The 18612-nt window shown below is 45.1% G+C and overlaps 2 protein-coding genes across 4 annotated transcripts in view; one reads left to right on the top strand and one right to left on the bottom strand.

The window, feature by feature from the left end:
- Positions 1-13131, bottom strand: part of GNPAT (glyceronephosphate O-acyltransferase) — a 23258-nt gene extending 10127 nt beyond the window's left edge. Inside the window, exons 1-8 of one of the 3 annotated variants that reach the window (XM_087776152.1) lie at positions 12765-13131; positions 8099-8290; positions 5464-5640; positions 4450-4579; positions 1689-1816; positions 1153-1228; positions 392-543; positions 170-300 (exon numbers count right to left, since the gene is read on the bottom strand). In XM_087776152.1, coding sequence (XP_087632278.1) covers positions 170-300; positions 392-543; positions 1153-1228; positions 1689-1816; positions 4450-4579; positions 5464-5640; positions 8099-8290; positions 12765-13016 — 1238 coding nt within the window. In that variant the 5' untranslated portion in view covers positions 13017-13131. The remainder of the gene's footprint in view (positions 1-169; positions 301-391; positions 544-1152; positions 1229-1688; positions 1817-4449; positions 4580-5463; positions 5641-8098; positions 8291-12764) is intronic. The other 2 variants (XM_087776153.1, XM_087776154.1) reach the window with 2 other exon arrangements.
- FSAF1 (40S small subunit processome assembly factor 1) lies at positions 13079-18612 on the top strand. The gene is made up of 6 exons (XM_087774557.1): positions 13079-13139; positions 13329-13612; positions 15486-15542; positions 16672-16767; positions 17473-17559; positions 18559-18612. Exons 1-6 carry the CDS (start codon positions 13079-13081, stop codon positions 18610-18612), a joined length of 639 nt encoding a protein of 212 aa, XP_087630683.1.

The following is an 18612-nucleotide window of genomic DNA, read 5'->3' as shown; positions in this document are numbered from 1 at the left end:
CATGATAAGCCTCTGCTCAGACAAAACTGGTTCAGCGGTCTAAATAGTCAGACAGAGGGGAGATGAGAGAAGTTGAAAACAAAGCACGAGAGAACATCTTAATTATTTCACATAGGTGAGGACTAAACAAATGCTTTTCCTGTGCATACGCCATGGAAAGATGTGGTACCTGGGAACCAAATTGTATGGGCACCGATTGATTCTCCCAGATGCCAAGGTTCTAAGTGATACCGGCTGGCCAACGTAGATGTGTATGGTACCAAAATTGTCACTGAGGATTCTTCTGGCTTTTAACAACCCCTAAGAAAATGGGAAGAGCAAAACTCAAATTTTGGTGCTACAGGGTGTGTATATATCCACCTATGTTCTGTTCTTAAGGAATTTTACATACAGATGTAGATTCTTTGGGCTTTGGGACTCCTAGGAGTTCATATGCATAGAGAGATTCTTCTAATATTCTCTCGTAGCTGATGCTGATGGGAACAAGGTATGTGTCAAAGACTTCACGTTTAAAAAATGGTTCCATCACAATGCTGAGAAGACCTGCAAATTGGAAAAAAAAAAGACAAAAAAAAGAAAAAAGTGAATCACCTGTCTTTTTCAAGGAGGGAAAAGCAACTGCAATTTAACTTTGAAAAAAGAATCTTCAAATTTTAGAAACTGCTAATACATGTGCATTGTGCTTGTCCTCTCCTCAGGCAAGCAGAAGCACAAGACATTGCCCAAGCTTTAAAACAGAAGGTAAACGTATGCAATGCATTTGGACAACTGTTTGTACTCTTTTCAGCAGCACTGTTCTGCACTCACACAGCATCTTCCTTCTAAAGACTCCCCATTACTTTTATAGTTAGCTTACGCTATTTCTCTGCTGGTTAGGGGACGCCTATTTTCTAGAAAGAAAACGGGGAACAGTTATGCAATTAAGTACACAATGGAGCAAAGGGAGAGAAAGCAGTAGAGTGCAAGAGATGTGTACTGCCGTTCTTTGTATGGCCTTGGAACTCTAAGCATAGTGTTTTCCACTACTCTGACAGACTTCACTGATTTCCCACCATTTTAACATCCCTTCCTGTCTGAAGAACTTACGAAGCACATAGCCACTAATGAAAACACTAATAATCTTAAAAAGTTCCAAGTTTTCAACAAACCTACCAAACTTTGGAGTCAGAGTCTTGGCAGTGCGGCTTCTAGTCCCTTCAAGAAAAAATTCAATTGGGGCATAGCCACTCTTCAAAAGTAAAACAAAAAAAAAAGGCTGGTCAGAAAAATAAAAACATTTCTTCTTTACGGACCACAAACAGTTTTAAGTACTTAAAACGTAAGTAAGTTTTTTTTTTAATGGAAGCCATGCATGTCTAACTTCAGTCATCTCTAAGCCTATATTCATCCGTTGTATTTGCCACACCATAGAGTTAAATTAACAAAAATATTGTGTCTGTCATGAGATATGGGCACATGATCCAAAGCAACTGATGAGCAGCAATTTGTTTACCACCTACTGCTGAACTGTAATAACAACAGAGTGCATGCATGCTCTTCACCTACAGCAATTCTGAGGTAAAATGCATTAATCAGATCACAGTGAAGACTTTCAATTACATAGCTATAACATCGTGCATATTTCACATGAATTGTTCCAACAGAGTATTTCTTAAGCATACATTTTGAGAGTTCAGTAATTTATTTACCCTTAACATCGTTTTTACATATTCAGCAAACACTGCCCAGTAGAGTCTGTTCCCACCAAAGGAACGTCGCATAAAAAAGGCACCTGCCCTTCGCAGCAGTTCACCAACTATTTTCATTCCTAGGAAATCTGAAAAACAAACAAACAAAAAACCAAAACCACACACACAAAACTTATTAATATCAGCCAGCAGAATCAACCACTTTCTCTAATACACTGATTCAATTACCAGAATAAAGAAGATCTCTTTCAAGGATTCTGTTGTTGCAAATACCTTTATTTGCTTTCACATTGTCTAGCAAGACTTATGTAGACATGAATGGCATATTATAATATGCTTTCAATTCTTTTTTGTAAGCAGCATTCACTTAGAGCAATTTATTTTCATAATTTAGATGGCCAGATTTCAACCATAATAAAGACTAAGTTTTTGAAGTACGTTGTGTTGCTCATCTTCAGAAAGATCAGTTAGCACTGAATGTGTCCCAGAAGACACAGAAATTAACTGACCAATTACACTATAATATTTATGATCCTGACTCATCACTTCAGGAGGTGTACACCAAACCAGCTACAATTTTTTATAGTTTTCTAGTTGTAAGCAATGATGGTCAACGCTTAACTTGTCAAAACCAGGAAACACTTAGTGTTAACAAATTTCTTAGGGAAGCATTTAAAACAAGTCTACACAGCAGCTGGCCATATGCCACTTCAACCTTCTTGCCACCTCAATCCATGAAACACTTGAGAACAGATATTCACTCAGTAAAATAAATTCACATTTCCAGCTGCAACGCTGACAATGACTGCTTTGAAAATGTCATATAATATGTCACACACACACACGTGTGTGAGTGAGCGAGAGAGAGAGAGAGAGAGAGAGAGAGATCAGGGAAAAAAATAGATAAAAGGAAATAGGCTACAGGACCCTGGGCAGCAATAGCAGCTGTCAGAGCTTCCCGTGTGCAGAGGTCCATCTTTTTCCCTTGCTTTCCTGCTGCCCTCCCTCTCTCACCCCAACACAGACTCTATCCCCTCCCTTACTTCCATCCTCCTGCCGCGTACTCAATCCCCTAACCAGGATGCTGGCTGCATGCCCAACGCCTCTCCCCACCACACACTGCCGCCCCACGAACTGGGACTGAAACGCATCTTTTCACGTACCTCAAGCCCGCCCCACCGGCTCCGTGCCTCTGACTTGCTCCCAAGACCTGAGACAGAAACATGATCCCGGCACCAGCTAGATTCCTGCTAACGTTCTGTATGAGCATGTACTCTGGTGTTACTGGCAACTGTTTACCTTCCCTTAGCTAATCCCCATAGATCTATCCATATCCTACTTGAAGCCAAGAGATAACTAACAAAGCAGAGGCACTTACTACCTATAACAGGACAGTGTCCTCTCCGCTCAGCACAAGTCACAAAAGAGTGAGTTTGTAAACCGCATCTTGTGAACCTCTAAACACAATATGCAGTAAATACAACTACAACCATAGAGAACTGTGTTTTCTTCAGAGGAGTTTAAAGTAATACACACATGCAGCAGTATAATCAGGCTGCAAGCCCCTAATTCTGAAGAACTTTGACCCCAAAACATCCAAAACACTTTAAAAAATGTTAATCACTAAAAAAATCCCTCTAAGCTAAACTGATAGTATCTTAAGATACTGTTTTGAGGCCCAAAACTCGAAAGGGCTCTAATCCAAAAGTCAGCAAAAGTTTACACCAATACCTATGGCAGCATGTGAGCAGATTCTGAACAATACGCAACAGGTAAGCAGCTGCAACACCTTGGTCAAGGCAGCTATGAGACCTATCAACTTCTGAATTCACCAGAATCTAACTTGCATCACCCAGAGGCAAGATACCACTAACCCAAAGACCAGCAGAATCTCGTCTTCCCTGGCAGGCACATTCTCCCAGCTTCCGCTGATTTTCTACTAACTAACCACTAAATCGGAAAAGCAGAGTAGAGTAGAGTAGAGTAGTAGGTTCCCAGATCTTTGCTAGCTTGCCTGTGCGCAGTACAGTGCTGCACCAGACCTGAGGCTGTCGTCTGCCTGCTTAGAAGGCCTGGCTGATACCCAAGACTTCCAAGATCATGTTTCTCAGTTAAGTGCTGCCAGAGTCTGGATTTTCAAAAAACACATTTAACAGTAAATATCTTCTGAGTTAAGTCTTCAATAACGGTTTCCCCACAAATATACTGGCTTCATCTGCTTTAGAATTAAGTATGCCTGAAATCATGACCTCTGATGTGAAATTTCATTTCCCAGCCAGCTCTGCTCTCAGTACTTCACGTAACAGAGTTCTGCCAATGCTCCAAGGGAATCAGTCCCATCAGCAACAAGCATGAGGTGGCTGGCACTTCATATCTGGCTACAGTGACCGCACTTAAAACTGTATAAGGTATCACAAAAGCTGCTGCATAGACAGTAGCTCTTTGGCAAGTTTTCACCTGTTCCCAGGCAAAAAAAGAAAAAAAAGCGCTATAGAAGTCTTCTTCACAACACCTATCTTTGCCACAGCCTTGCGTCTATAGATGGGGTACTTCTGGGCAAACTTGCTATGAAAACATTCACCTTTGATTGGACTCTGCACCTATGAGAAGCTTTCAGACACCGTAAGCATCTCACCCAAGGAGGTTTTAACCAGACGTACTTGGAACAGAAGTTAAACACAACTACTTATAGTAACAGCTACAAGACTCCCTGCTACCGATTCTCTGAATCCTGAAAACATTGTTAAAAGAACATACTTACCTATTCCTGCAGCAATGACAGGCAAAGCCAAGTCATACGTATATAGCAAATAAGACAGCATCAAAAAGTCTACGTAGCTTCGGTGACTGGGCAGCAGTACAACTGGATGCTCCTGAATGGCGTGTTGCAACTAAAAAAAAAAAAAAAAAAAAAAAATATTGTTCCAATATTTACAGACTGACTGTTGAAATTTACAAATACAGACCTTCACAGGGCTTAAGGCAAAGAGAAGCTGATTTGTTTGAAGGTGGTTCCTCTGTCCACATACTCTGTACCTTTTTCAGCATGGAACCATAGGAAATTTGGAGCAGTAGTTTCCAGACTAGCAACCTGTGGTTCACAAGCATCACAGGACTCAAAAGTCAGGGCCATCTCCTTACATGATAGTCCAATTCAAATCCCTTTTGATGGGGATGGGAAACCCAATAGGGGCTGTAAGGGCTGACATTGCTGTCTTCCAGGGAACACATTGCACCCTCCAGAACAGCAGCATCCTGCAATGAAACAGGGGGACAACAGCTTCCCAGGGAACTGGGGCAAACTTGAAGCATCTCCTGTCTCAGAGGTCCACAATGTTTCACCACTCTTCGCTGTATGAAGGTTTTGCAGAACATACAACCCACTCAGCCACATTGTTACATGGCTTATGTTAGGTTTTCACCCCCAATTCAGCTAAATGCATTATTAAATTTATAATAACAGATAGAAAAACTCTCTCAGTGGCTGATCTAACAGAATCACTGACACATGACTGCAAGTATTCCTTACCATAGGAAGCACTTGGAAAATGTACAAAAAGTCCTGCGGACAGTTTGCCTCTAAAATACTTACGTATCATCTGTCTCCCCCCCACACACACACTTATTAAGAAATGCAGTAATAAACACAAGTGCAGTCTTTTTTTTTAAAAAAAGGTATTTTTCATATTTGTTACTTGGAGCAAAGATTAGAATCTTTGTCCAAGTGATTGGTATGAAAATATTGTAACTTCCCCCACCCCACCCCACTACTTACTCTCTGCATTCCTTCTTCATTCACACAAACTCTCTGGAAAAGCCGTTTAAATATTTTGCTCAGCGTAAAGGCAAAAAATCTGACAGCTCCTAACTGCATACTGTGGCCCATCTCATCCAGGATTTCTGTGGCTTCTTCTTGAATAATATCAGGTGATTCTCCCATCTCTTTTGCTAACTAAAGAGAAACGAAACAAACAAAAATGGCAGTTAGATGTTGTTCCCTTCTCCTGGCCCATGCACACCGTTCTGTGTGCCACAACAATTATGACAGAACTACTGCAATAGTCAGCAAGATTTTATTTTATGTGATAGGCATGCATCTAAGCATATAGAATCTGTTTGGTGTCAGCCAACAAGAGAAAACCAAGTTAAAGCTGTTCAAAATCAAGAATGAGGTTAGATGTCAATGGTGGGGAGGGAGGATGTGCAACAGTTTCCCCCCCAAAACACACCATCTGAATGTTTTAACCTGTAACATCTTCAGAGGAGATTTAAGTTCAAAGAACATTTCCTATATTATTGGTCTGAAGAAGACCGTGTACAATTTTCTTTGACTAGTAAAATGAAACCTATGTTTGCAGGGATACTAGCAATGTAAGCCTTCGAAGTACATTTGGGTTAGATTTTAACACTTGGCTGAAGAACCTCAGTCCTATCATGCTTGAATTTCTTTGTAATGTATTACTTTGGCAATGGCTAGCTGAAACGCATACAAAGCACTGTCTCTACCAACTTTGCATATCAATGATCTTTTTTCTGTTACTATGCACATTCCCTTTTGAAGTTGCTTAAAACGGACTTAAATAATGGTCATCCCTCCTATTTGATACTTTGAATCTAGAAATACTTAATTGAAAAGTTAGTCTTTTATTGTTATGGAATGAGGAACATGCCTTTTATTGAATACAGAAAACGAAAGAAGAGGAATGGCAGAAGAAAAAGCCTCCAAAAAAGCACACCTCTGTTTCGAGGCCAGCACTGCTTACCTATTACTTCTATTTTGTGACATACGAGTAAATCCATCTCCTCCAATCTACCTCCATATACCACCTTACTATCATATCTACGCGTTCAATTGTGTTTTAATAAATGCATTATCCATCCTGCATATTTCCACGTGTAGCTATAACATTATTTTAACCACTTAAAGAAGCCAAAAACTGCTTCCACTTGAGCCTGAGAAAGTCAATGTCTCTTAGGAAGCCAAAAAATTATTCTCGTTATTCACTAGGGGAAGAGATACTGTTCTCATTCACCAGTAAGTCAGAAGGCTTATCACACAGTTGATCCTGTGCAAATTAAGTGCACATCCACTATAGAGCTAAGCACTCACTCTCCAAAAATCAGGAATCAAAAAAACAGGCCAGTCACATATAGCAAGCTAAAACAAACAAATGCACTTAATTTCACATACTGAACATTAGTAACCCTAGCAATCTGTCACAAGAACAAACTGTAGTATGCCTGTGTAAAGCTGTGTAAACTCTGCCCAGACAGGAGGCACACTAATTGTAGATCATTGGGCATATCGCCCAAGATAGTCCCAGTTAGATACTCAGTAAGCTCTAGCACAAAGCTGATAACTAGGTCGCAATGGCAGGACCGCTAACCCCCTTCAACTGCTTGACGCTAGCCGGGAAAATATCCACCAAAACAATTTTCCATCAAAAAAGCAGCACTTCAGAAGAAAACATCACACAAATGTCTTTCCGTCAAATCCTCCGTAAAATATTTTTTCAGTAAATGTTTTACTGTTTCTGAAGTTGGAAGATTCAATCTTTTTTATTTCATATTACTTCGCAATTTGATGGCAACAGGACTACTTTGTAGGACATGGTTTAGTTTGTGATATCGTAACGAGTTTTGATGTATCATAGGTAACATTGAACATTAAAAAAAAAAATAGAAAAATATTATGGTAGCCACTCACTCAGGACTACCCAAAACATCTTATATACTTCTGTTGGCCTGGAATTATTTTTCATGAATACTGAAAATCGGTACTCTGCTAACTAACACACGCTCTTATTTCAGTCATTTCAAGACTGTTAAATATGAGCCAGTTTGAATATAAAATATTTCATTCATTACAAAATTGTAGCTGCTCTTCATCTTAAAACAAAAATATGGTTACATCTTAGACAGTTTCTAATTCAAAGAGTTCTCTGTGAAATAGAACTCTCATTTTAGGGAATATAGCATTTATGACTGATTCATAAATACATCACTAGCCTATAAAATTCCTACAAGACATCCACAAAGTACAAAAATGTCTACTAAGAAGGAGCATGCTTATGTCTTTCACAATGCTGCTCTGTGGCGAGGATGGGCGGGGGGGAAGGAATTCAAGCACATTGGATAAGTTAGACGGTAAAGATGGTAAAGTGCCATATATGCAAAATCAAAACACTATTTCATGAACAAGCTATCTAACAGCTTTAGTGGCAACTCCGTGGTAAATCAGTATTTGTTTTTCCCGCCAAAACAACTCAAGTTACTGATTTATTGGACCATCTTTCAAACTACAGCTATCATGTTTGACAAGGTCAGCAATAATCTTTTTTTCCCTCCTGCTACACAAACTTTGGCTGTGTTCAATCTACCTCATCTTACAGCTCAGTGTCCAGCCTCACCTGCTTGATAACATATTGAACTTGCTCTGACTGGAGAACAGCATTTTTAATAGCATTTGGCTTGCAAGGTGAAAGTCCCTTGTAGATCACAGGAGTATAACATTTCATCGCATATCTCAAGTCACTGGACAATCGTCTTTCCTCCAAGATATCTTCAAACTCATCTCTTTTCTTTGACGTAAGCTCTTTCTGCTGGGAACATACAAATAAAGAATGAGACACTGTGTCGAGCCATTCAGTGGTCTGCTTGGCTACAGTACCAAAATAACCGTGTGCAATACTTTTGCAATGTTTTGGGGGTTTTTTTAGCTTTCTATAATGTCTGCATTCCACATTCTGAGCGCATGAACAAATGTTACCTGCTTGGAACAATGCCGCAAATAGAAAGAACCTAAAAAGAAAACAAACAAACAAACAAACAAACAACGAAAAACCTCAACCATTTCCAGCTGCAAAGATCCCCAATCACTCTATGCCACATTACTTCATTCTGCCTAACAGGAAGAAGCTAAGAGAACACCTGGGCTTTGAAAGCTAAAGTGTCTTGCCTCCAGCCTCTCCATGATTAATAGGTATTAACTAAAACACCTTTAATTCCAACTCCCACAGCTACATGAAGACAATGCCGTGAATGACTTTATAAAAACGCAATCATCAACACAAAAAAATAATCCCCGCTACTTTAAGTTGCATCTGGGACCCTGGTGATTTGTGTTTGCTTTCATCAAGCTTGGACACAGGGTACGCAAAACACAGCCACGCAGGAACAAACCAAAAAAAGAAAATCATTATCAGACCAAAATGCAGTACGGTGCACACATAGGTAAAAAGAGAGCACGGCCTCTGAGTAACCAACACCACTGCTAAGCAGGAAAACAAACAGCACGTGAAGAACTAATTGTGGATCCATCCCACTGCAGGAATCTCGGTGACAAAACTCTTCCTCTTGAGTCACTAGGCATCCCCTGCACTGGAGAGAGATGTCTCCTATTATCTCCTATAACACCGCAGCTTGTATGAATGACCCTTCAGTCTTTCCAAAACTGAAATTGTATTTCTCTAAACTTCAAAACAACAGCAATAGCCACCAGACAAGCAAGGCAACTGGAACAAGCCTCTGTGAAACACAAATAAAAAAGTATTGGTTACGATCAGCATATTTATTAGAAGATGATAAAATAAAAATGCTTATGTATTCCCTTACAGCACCACTTGAAGGGTAGCACAGGCATCCCTTTCATTCATTCTGCCTCCTCTCCCTATATGCAACCTCTGCAGAACCAGTCTGACAATGAAGGACAAAACATGTTGTTTCATGGCTCTTACAGTGACCTTTTCTGCTGTTGAGAAGAACGCCCGGCCAGCAAACACACGGGAGTACACCAGGAACAGATAAGCAAAATGCCAAGCAGCGGTGGCTGGGTTTTCAACCTTGGGAGAGGGAGTCAGTTTTCACTGCCAGCTGACCACAGCCACATCAGCAACACTATCAAAAACAGCTGACGTTTAAAGAGCAAACATTTAGTTCCTATCCACTCATCAACACAAGATAAAATTTGGCAAAACAAAACATAAAAAAGGAAAATCAGGAATAGCTGCACTTAAGAACCACAAAAAAAATCCTTCAAAGCCTCAACTGTATCAAAAGCCAATTTCATTTTGTCAGAGAACACAAATCCTACATAATGTTTGACCTTCTCATTCCTTTCCCCACACAGTACAGTCAAATTCAGATACCATCCTTCTACTACAGTAGCATTTAGTAGATCATTCTCCTGGAGCAAATGGCTGCTCATGGCTTGGACAGGCACACTCTTCGCTGAGTAAAAAACTGGCTGGATGGCCGGGCCCAAGGAGCAGTGGTGAATGGAGTTAAATCCAGTTGGCAGCCGGTCACAAGTGGTGTTCCCCAGGGCTCAGTGTTGGGGCTGGTCCTGTTTAATACCTTTATCAGTGATCTGGATGAGGGGATTGAGTGCACCCTCAGTAAGTTTGCAGATGACACCAAGTTGGGTGGAAGTGTCAATCTGCTGGAGGGTAGGAAGGCCCTGCAGAGGGACCTGGACAGGCTGGATCGATGGGCCAAGGCCAATTCTATGAGTTTCAACAAGGCTCAGTGCCGGGTCCTGCACTTTGGTCACAACAACCCCATGCAATGCTACAGGCTGGGGGAGGAGTGGCTGGAGAGCTGCCTCGCAGAAAAGGACCTGGGGGTGTTGGTCGACATCCAGCTGTATATGAGCCAGCAGCATGCCCAGGTGGCCAAGAGGGCCAATGGCATCCTGGCTTGTATCAGGAATAGTGTGGCCAGCAGGACCAGGGAGGTGATAGTGCCCCTGTACTTGGCACTGGTGAGGCCACACCTCGAGTACTGTGTTCAGTTTTGGGCCCCTCACTACAAGAAGGACATCGAGGCACTGGAGCGTGTCCAGAGAAGGGCAACGAAGCTGGTGAAGGGTCTAGAGCACAAGTCTTATGAGGAGCGGCTGAGGGAACTGGGGTTGTTTAGTCTGGAGAAAAGGAGGCTGAGGGGAGACCTTATTGCTCTCTACAACTACCTGAAAGGAGGTTGTAGCGAGGTGGGGGTCAGTCTCTTCTCCCTAGTAACAACAGACAGGACAAGAGGAAACAGCCTCAAGCTGCGCCAGGGGAAGTTTAGGTTGGATATTAGGAAAAACTCCTTCACCGAAAGGGTAGTCAGGCACTGGAACAGGCTGCCCGGTATTTAAAAGAAGGATAGATGTAGTGCTTTAGTGCAATTCTCTAAACTTGTCTCTCCACTATTTTAGTTTAGAGAATTGTCCCACAGTAACTGCAGAACTGGCTCCCCAGGGGCTTTTAAAACAATCCTATACAAGGTGTTAAACTCAGACCCATATTAATATAAAACTTTCAGGATTTTTTTGCCTGTATGGTTTACCATTACAGTTTTCAATCTTTCTTCTTCCACAGCTTTCAACCAGTTGGTGTTTTGCAAGAGCCAAATAAGCTAAGAACTGTTAAGACAACTGGAAGTAGTTTGTATTAGCCATTTTTTGCCATTGACACCTTATATCAACCCCCTTGATTAAAATATAACAGGAAAAAAAAAACCTTATACCCTGTAATAGCAAAAAAGATAGCTCAGAATAGCATCAGAAAATATCAGTTGGCTCTAAGTATACACCTACTTAGATCAGTATGTGGCAAGTCATTGCTCAGAGAATCTAAGCAACTTTTATTTCAATTACCAAAGTTTAAATCCTGCAATGTGCAACTACACGAAACCCAAACAAAGAAACCCAGCACTCAACTCGGGTATCACCAGCCACACCAGCAGTCACCGCGCTGCTACGGCCATTCCCCAACACGGCCCTGGTGAGCGGAGTTTTGCAAAGGCCACAGCCCAATTCAAAAGTCACCTCTCTGCCAACTGCTCCTCATTTCACGTTTCCAGATTTGAAGCACAACTGATTTCTCTCCATGGCAACAGGTATTTTCAGCCCTGTCCCGAAGTAGCAATGAGGGAGCCAAAACACACACACTTTACCAACCACTAAAGAAGAGAAACACCGCTTTTGCACGTTACAGCCAAGCTGTTGTTCCAGCTTCAGCTGCTGACTGGTAGAGAACACACATAGAAAATACGCTGTTGGAAACCTTGACATCAGACAATTCAGTTATGTGCACAGTCACTGCGACATTGGTGAAGTACACAAGTGAAACAGCGGGAGCCTGGAACTTCTCTATTCCTACATAACCTCAGAAAGCAGTAAAACGGGAGTGCTCATGATGCGCTTGGGATACCAGCGTACAGCCAAAGAAACACAGAAGAGAAGTTTGGGAATCCCTGCCGAAACCAGGAGCTGTTTCCCTCTCTCCCCAGCCCCCTCCTCTAAATCCCAGTAGGGGGAGAGGTTTGGCACTTCACACCCAAACCTCCTTGTCCGAGGCTGGCGTAGGAGCTGCAGGGAAAAAACAAGGTCAACGAAGTCATTTCCACCACGTAACACGGGAAAACCTGCTTTGGCCACCCCACCTCCATGACAATTTACTAGCGCTGGATCTGTCGTGGCTGGCAGGTTTCTGTCCTGCACGACGGCCCCGTGCTCGGACGCCTGCGGCCCCGGCCAGCCTCTCCCCCCGGCCTGCTTGCGGGGCTGTCGGTCAGAACCTCTCTAGAGAAGAGCCCCAGCCCCCTCCGACCTTTCTGAAGCCGGCTGCCGTTTCACAGCATATCTGAGGGGAGAAGCGGTGCTCGGCATCGGGAGCTTTGACTGTCGCGACCGACACGACAGGTGCCAGGGAAGCAGGCGGGTAGGAAAAGCGGGCTCCGGGCCCGCAGCGGCTGGGGAAGGTGATCTGGTGCGGGGAAACGTCCGGTTCCCGCTTGGCCGCGACCTGCCCCCGCCGGGGCCCGGGAGAGGCCTCGTCCCCTCCCGAGCCCCCGCGCCCGGGCCGCGCCGCCGCCAGCCCCCGCCCGGCGAAGCGGGTAGAGCGGGGGAAGCCGAGCGCGGCACACCCGCGCCCTGCGGAGGCCCCGGAAACCTCCCCCGGAGCGCGGCCCCCGCTTCCCCCGGGCCCCAAACCGGGGGGGTTGCGCCAAGCGCCGTCACTCCGCTTCAGAGCGAACGGCACCGACGCGGCGCGGGGCTGAGGCGGGCAGCCCCCTTCCCCCGCCACCTACCGAGTACATGGGCGCCCCTCGCCGCGCCCGCCCGGGCGCCGCTGCTGCTGCCGCTGCCGCCGCCGCCATGGTCCTGCGAGCTCCGCCGCGCCGCCCCGCGCCCCGCTCGCCCGCCCTACCCCGTCGCGGTGGCCTCACGCCCGCCGCCGCCTCCCGCGGCGGCCATGGCCCCGCGCCGCCCCGGCTCGGCTGCCCGGTGCGCTGCGGCGGGCGCGGGGGAGGGCGGGGGCACCGCGCGATGGGCGGCGCCATCTTGGGGGCGACGGGAGCCGCTGGGGATCAAACGTCCTTCCTCCCGCCGCCCCGCGGCCGCCATGGGGTCGCGGGAGCCACGCCGCCGGCTGGAGGCGGTGCTCGACGCTCTCTACGACCTGGGTGGGTGAGCGCGGCCGTGCCGCGGGCTGCCGGCGGCGGGGAGCGCGGCCGGGCTGGGCGCTGCGCCGAGGCCGGCGGCACCGCGGCCTTTCCTGGGGGCCGGGGTAGGGAGGGGGCTGGGCGTTCACTCTTAAGCGGAGCGATGGCGGCCGCGTACAGCTGATCCGGGGCCCGTGTTCCGGCCCGCAGGTGAGAAGCCTGGCGCTCGGGGCGCTGCGGAGGACGACGAGGAGAGCGCAGGGGCGGCGGCGGAGCCCCGAGGACCGCAGCCGGCGGGCAGTACCGGCGGGGCGGCGAGTGGGCGGCGCGGAGCCCGCGACTTCTTCGGGGAGCTGCGGGCCGAGCTGGACGCTGCTGCCGCCGCCCCGCCGCCCCCCAGCGCCGCGCCGCCGGCCGTGGAGGTGGTCGTGTTCCGCGGGAGGAAGAAGAAGGAGCGGCCCAGCCCCCCGGTGGCGCCCGCCGGCAGCGGCCAGGTAGGGTGCAGCCTGCGTCTTGGAGGGCCGGTGGGGGAGGTCGGTGGGGGAAGGCGTGACAGCGTTAGATCTCGGTCCTCTGGTTTGGTTTGTGGGTGCTAAATTGCCTTGTGCTGCCCAAAACTGTAGCTGGGTTGCTTCGACAGAGAGGCCCGGGTTAGGCTTGGCTGGGAGCAGAGCTGCTTTCCACGCCGAGCAGAGAGTCCCTTGCTTGCTGCTTGGTCTCTAGATCTTGGAGGTTCTCTGGTTGTTTTCTTTGAGTTGTGTTTATGTCCATAACATCAGAAGCCCAGTTCTAAAATAAGCTCTGATGGGCCAACACGTGGCTGTCTTGAATTCAGGGAGACTTAGTAGCATCTGGGGTTTGATTGCTTGGAATCGGGAAGTTCAAGAGACTGACCAAGTCGTTTGTTGAATCCATAAACTTTTGTGCTTTTTCCAGCATGTTTTCCTCTAAAAATTGCCCTAGATATTTATTTTCTTATGTTTTTTACAATTTAATTTTTTTTTCTGAAAAGACTGGTGTTAGGCTTGTTAGTAAAACGCTCTGAAAATAACCAGGTTTATTTGTGGTTGAAATGGACAATTTTATATCGAAGCTTTTGCAGAGTTGAGACAAGTTTGGGTTTGCAGATGCAGAAGGAAGCCCTGACGTAACCCTGGGACCCGAACCTGTGACTCAGCGTAACCTAACATCCTGGAGATGCGAAAAAGAAATGTGTTAAACGTATTCCGTTTCGGTTTAAATACACACGTATTACTCCTGCTTCCTCAGAGGGGATAGAGCGCCCTTGAGAGTAAACAGGGAAAGAAAAGGGGATGCTACTCTTGAACAGAGCGCAGTTTCCCTGCCAGTGCTGCCTGCCTGCATCAGCACGTGTGGGAGCGGGCAGAGCATCCGCTCAGAGAGGTGATTCAGCACGTCCTCCCTGAAATCTGGAGTCGGACACAAATCAAAATAACCCTGGGAGATTTGTTACTGCTCTGAAGTGTCCCATGTGGGACACTCCCGTAGCAAACAGGTATGGAGCTCTCCCTGGGGATTTTGCACTTCTTTTTCTTCCTAGGATACAATCTGTCCCCCCTGGAGAGTTCCCCTCCAAACTGAGAACTGCTGATGGAAAGTCTCCGTGTAAATCATGGAGCAGAAAAGATGTCGTTTTCGCTGATCTCATTTTGAGCAAGTAGTTTCTTTAAACAGCGTGAAGTGGGGTCTGCCGTTTGCTGACAGTGCTTCCTTCAGAGTTGTTTCTCTTGCATTAGTTAAGCTGGATATGTATACTAATATATGTCCATGCAGTTACGAATTAAGCTTGTTCTGTATGTTGCTGCCAGCTATCGGTACGTGCACCATTATCACTGCACTCTCTGTCTCAAACAAAATGACTTAAAGTTCACGTCCTGTCCTGCATTAGCAATTTGGTATGGATTTGGAAATGGAAATAGGCATGACAAGTAGCTCACGTGTGGCAGTTTTTCTCCTATAAAATGTAATTTATACTTGAAAGTATAAAAATTAATTGCAGCTATTAATATCTTTCTGAATTATGAATTTTTTTGTAAGGTGTAGCAGATGATCCAGGCAAGAAAATGCCGGACAAAGCTATATGCTCTGTGCTAGAATGGTACCCTATAAATTGTGCAAGGTTGTTCCAGTAAGACCCTATAATATCTACATATTAAAAATGCCATTGAGACAGTCTCTTTTAATGAATCCAGGTAATAAAACTAGAAAAAGATACTGCTGGAAAGCTGTATACTCTTCCCTACAACCCATTTTACATTTTATTGCTTTCCAAAAAACCCATCACAATGACCATTTAAACTGGTGTTACTTGTTATATTAATTCAAAATGTTTTATTTTGTTTATAGACCAAAATAGTGGACAAAGAGAAAAATGCGAACGAACAAGAATTTAACTTTGAAAAAGTAAGTCAGTGGGACCTATCGAATCTCAATATTTTAGTGTGCAGGTGTGTGTATTTATATGCTTGGGAAAGCTACGATGGGAGTGATGAGAAACGCTTCCAGAAAAGGTTCTTTCTTGTAGGTGAGGGTTTCCTAATAGGTAATTTTGGCTGTGTGCCGTGCCAAAGGAGGAGCATGCTGGCTGTTGTCAGCTGCTCTGTGGGAAGAGAGGTGTGTTACAACTCTGTGGCCTTTCTTTCTGATCTTTTAATGAGAATTTGAGGAGGATCACTGTATGTTAGCTGTGTAAAGCTACGTGGGTACCCGTAATGTATAGCATAGCTCTTTCAGGCCCACGGTGTTAATCTTGACTTTCTGACCTCATGTGGAAGGGGGAAAAAAAAGCATATTGGCATCTGTTTTTGAAACAGCAGATGACTTTTTTCCATTTATCTTTTTGTTCTCATCTGTTCTTATATGAGCATGAGTAGCATTGGCCTTCTGAGATACTGGTTCGTTTACAGATCTCTGCAAGTTGTTTTATGTGCCTGATCTTTGCTCAGAGATGTGCTGTGATCCAGTGAAATCTCTCACTGGAGACGCTGTGTGAAGCTCCATACTGCTGAGGACAGTGGGGATTTAACCACTGCCTTTAAAAAGACTATAAATTCAGCACTGGTTTTGCCAGGGTGTTCTTGTGTAGTGTCGACTATACGTGTGTAGGTTGTCAAACTACTTCACCATCTGCCCATCTGCGTTTCTCACTGGTTAAGTGCTCCTCAGCCAAGGAATGAGGATGCTCTGGAAATGTTGGGCACTGTGCGTAGCACATTTCGTTGTTGTTCTTTGTGCAGCACAACGTGATTCATTTTCATATAGAGGAGATCCATTCCATGTGTTGTTTTATGTGAAATGAGGAGAATCAGAAATTGTCCCCATGACAGTCCTCACCATTCAGAGATTAGATGGACAGTGGTTAACTGTTCTGCAGTGTAGCTCCAAAGTCAGTTAGTTTTATTGTATAGCACGCTGATTTCAGGTATTAGCCCAGGTTTCTTTGGGAGTATGACTTCGTTGTCGTCTGTCGAGCGTTCTTTTACAACAGGTTGGACAAATTATGAAATGCTTGCAATTTTCTGTAATGTTTCAGGCTCGTTTGGAAGTGCACAAGTTTGGAATCACTGGCTACAAGAAGCAGGATCAACGCATATGGGAACAGGAGCGTGCTATCATGCTGGGAGCCAAGGTAATTGCCGCTTGGTTTGTGCTGGATGCTCACCCAGCTGTTACAGTGCAGGAAAGTGGTAAAAAACACTCGGGGGGGGGTTGGCACTACTTCTTTAAAACACTACCCTGATCCTTCTCCCACTTCATTCTTACTTTTACATTGTCTATTCTGTCTTGTCTATTTTCTGTAGACATTTGCAAAATTAGTATGGTTGTGTTATCGGGGATGTTGTTTACATGAGATGAGACTGATTGGGATAGAAAACAACATTTCCTAATTTTTAATCAGACCATTCAGAAGTAAATTGTTGGAGGGAGGGGCTTACTTTTTAAAGCTTCGCTCCCCCAGTGAGTTAAAGATGGAGAAAACTTTTCAGTTTTATTTGTCATCAGTAGTGTAAAAGAAAAAAAATAATTTTCTAGGTCTTTTTTGGGGAGTGGGGAGGGGTACAGGTTTTCTTTCTAGCTCAGAGTGTATGTGGAAACCTTGTAGGACTGATATAGAGCATAAACATCCCTCTCTACTGTCTCCACCAAGAAAGATACGGTTTCTATGTGTCTACCTTGCATCCCTTAAGTCCCTTCCTCTCACCCAAAAGGAAATAAACCATTTCTAATGTTTCACCACCACCACCTGAAAAATATTTTCCATGCAAGTATGTGAATATGTTTTGAACCTATTTGAAAATTTCATCAGTGGTATCCCTCCCAATCTTTATTGCAGCCCCCCAAAAAGGAACACGTGAACTACAAGACCTACCAAGAGAAAATGAAAGAGAAAAAAACAGCAAAGGATGATGATAAGGGAAAGGTTTGTGTGAAATGTTCTGTGTAAAAAGGCAGCATGTGAAAGCTAGCCCAAAAACCTGACAGATAGCGCCTCAGGCGCAGGAGGAGTGCCCGAGCCTGACACCCACTGCTCCCCATGGAGTGGGTTCCTGGCTCCAGCAGGGCTAATTTCGTCAGTAAAAGCTGGTTGCGTGCAGTATGAAGGGCACAGAGTTAGGCTTACATTGTGGTGGGTTTCACTGCCTCATCCTTTGAGGCTGATAGACTGATGACACAAAATCAGCAGGGTTTTTTTTCCTTGCCTCTTAAGGGAAAAAAAAAAATGGCGTTCAATTAAAGTTTGTTGCATGTTGTCTAATCACAGAGAGCCGGATCTTCAGCTGGTTTTATATCAGCACAATTCCATCTAGGATCTTAATCATTACTTAAAGCAAGGGTGAGGTTCCTGTTGCATCCATCCTTTAGCACGGCCCATCTGGCTCCAAGCCTACTCCACGGTGTCCTCTCATGTCAGTGGGAGCAGGCTGCGGGGCGGGTAATTGCTCTGCTGCCCTCTTTCCCAGGGGACCTGCTTCTCCTCCTCTGTCACGCGGCTCAAAGCGCATCCAGTGCATGACCAAACACAATTGCACCCTGTCGTTTGACAGGTACGCTCAGTCAGGCGACTAGGCACACCTGCCTGGTAGCAAGTCCATCTTTTGACCCAAGGATCTGTCGCATGCCCAAGAAGCAAGCCTCTCTCCCCTTGTGTTCCTGGATTTGTGCCTCCTCACGTGGCAGAGGCAGCGTGTTGGTCATGAGAGGGCTGTACTTTCCATGAGGTGACAGGAAGGGCTCTGGGCACTCCTAGCAGTGCCTCCATCATGCGTTGCGTCACTTGGCCTGCCAGAAGGTCTCCCACCCTGCTTTAAACGCCTGCTGCTCTGTGAAGCAAAGGCTACTGTGTGTTTTGTGTGCAGATGGTTGTTTAGCCAAGATGCTCTGTTCCTTTTCCGTTTAAAATATGTATCTTTAAAAACAGGAACATAAAGGTGATTCTCTTAAGAAAAAGAAGAAAGAACAGAAGGAGAGGTGA

The sequence above is a fragment of the Nipponia nippon genome, unplaced genomic scaffold (assembly GCF_047370975.1).
Source record: "Nipponia nippon isolate SJK-2023a ecotype South Korea unplaced genomic scaffold, ASM4737097v1 scaffold_4, whole genome shotgun sequence".
Classification (NCBI taxonomy): domain Eukaryota; kingdom Metazoa; phylum Chordata; class Aves; order Pelecaniformes; family Threskiornithidae; genus Nipponia; species Nipponia nippon.
The sequence above is the reverse complement of the archived record's forward strand: the minus strand, read 5'-3'. Positions and strand labels throughout refer to the sequence as shown.

Coding starts and splice junctions, on each gene's coding strand:
- FSAF1 (XM_087774557.1), top strand. CDS start 13,079: ATGGGGTCGCGGGAGCCACGCCGCCGGCTGGAGGCGGTGCTCGACGCT. Junction 13,140..13,328: donor CGACGCTCTCTACGACCTGG/GTGGGTGAGCGC, acceptor TCCGGCCCGCAG/GTGAGAAGCCTGGCGCTCGG. Junction 17,560..18,558: donor AGGATGATGATAAGGGAAAG/GTTTGTGTGAAA, acceptor CTTTAAAAACAG/GAACATAAAGGTGATTCTCT.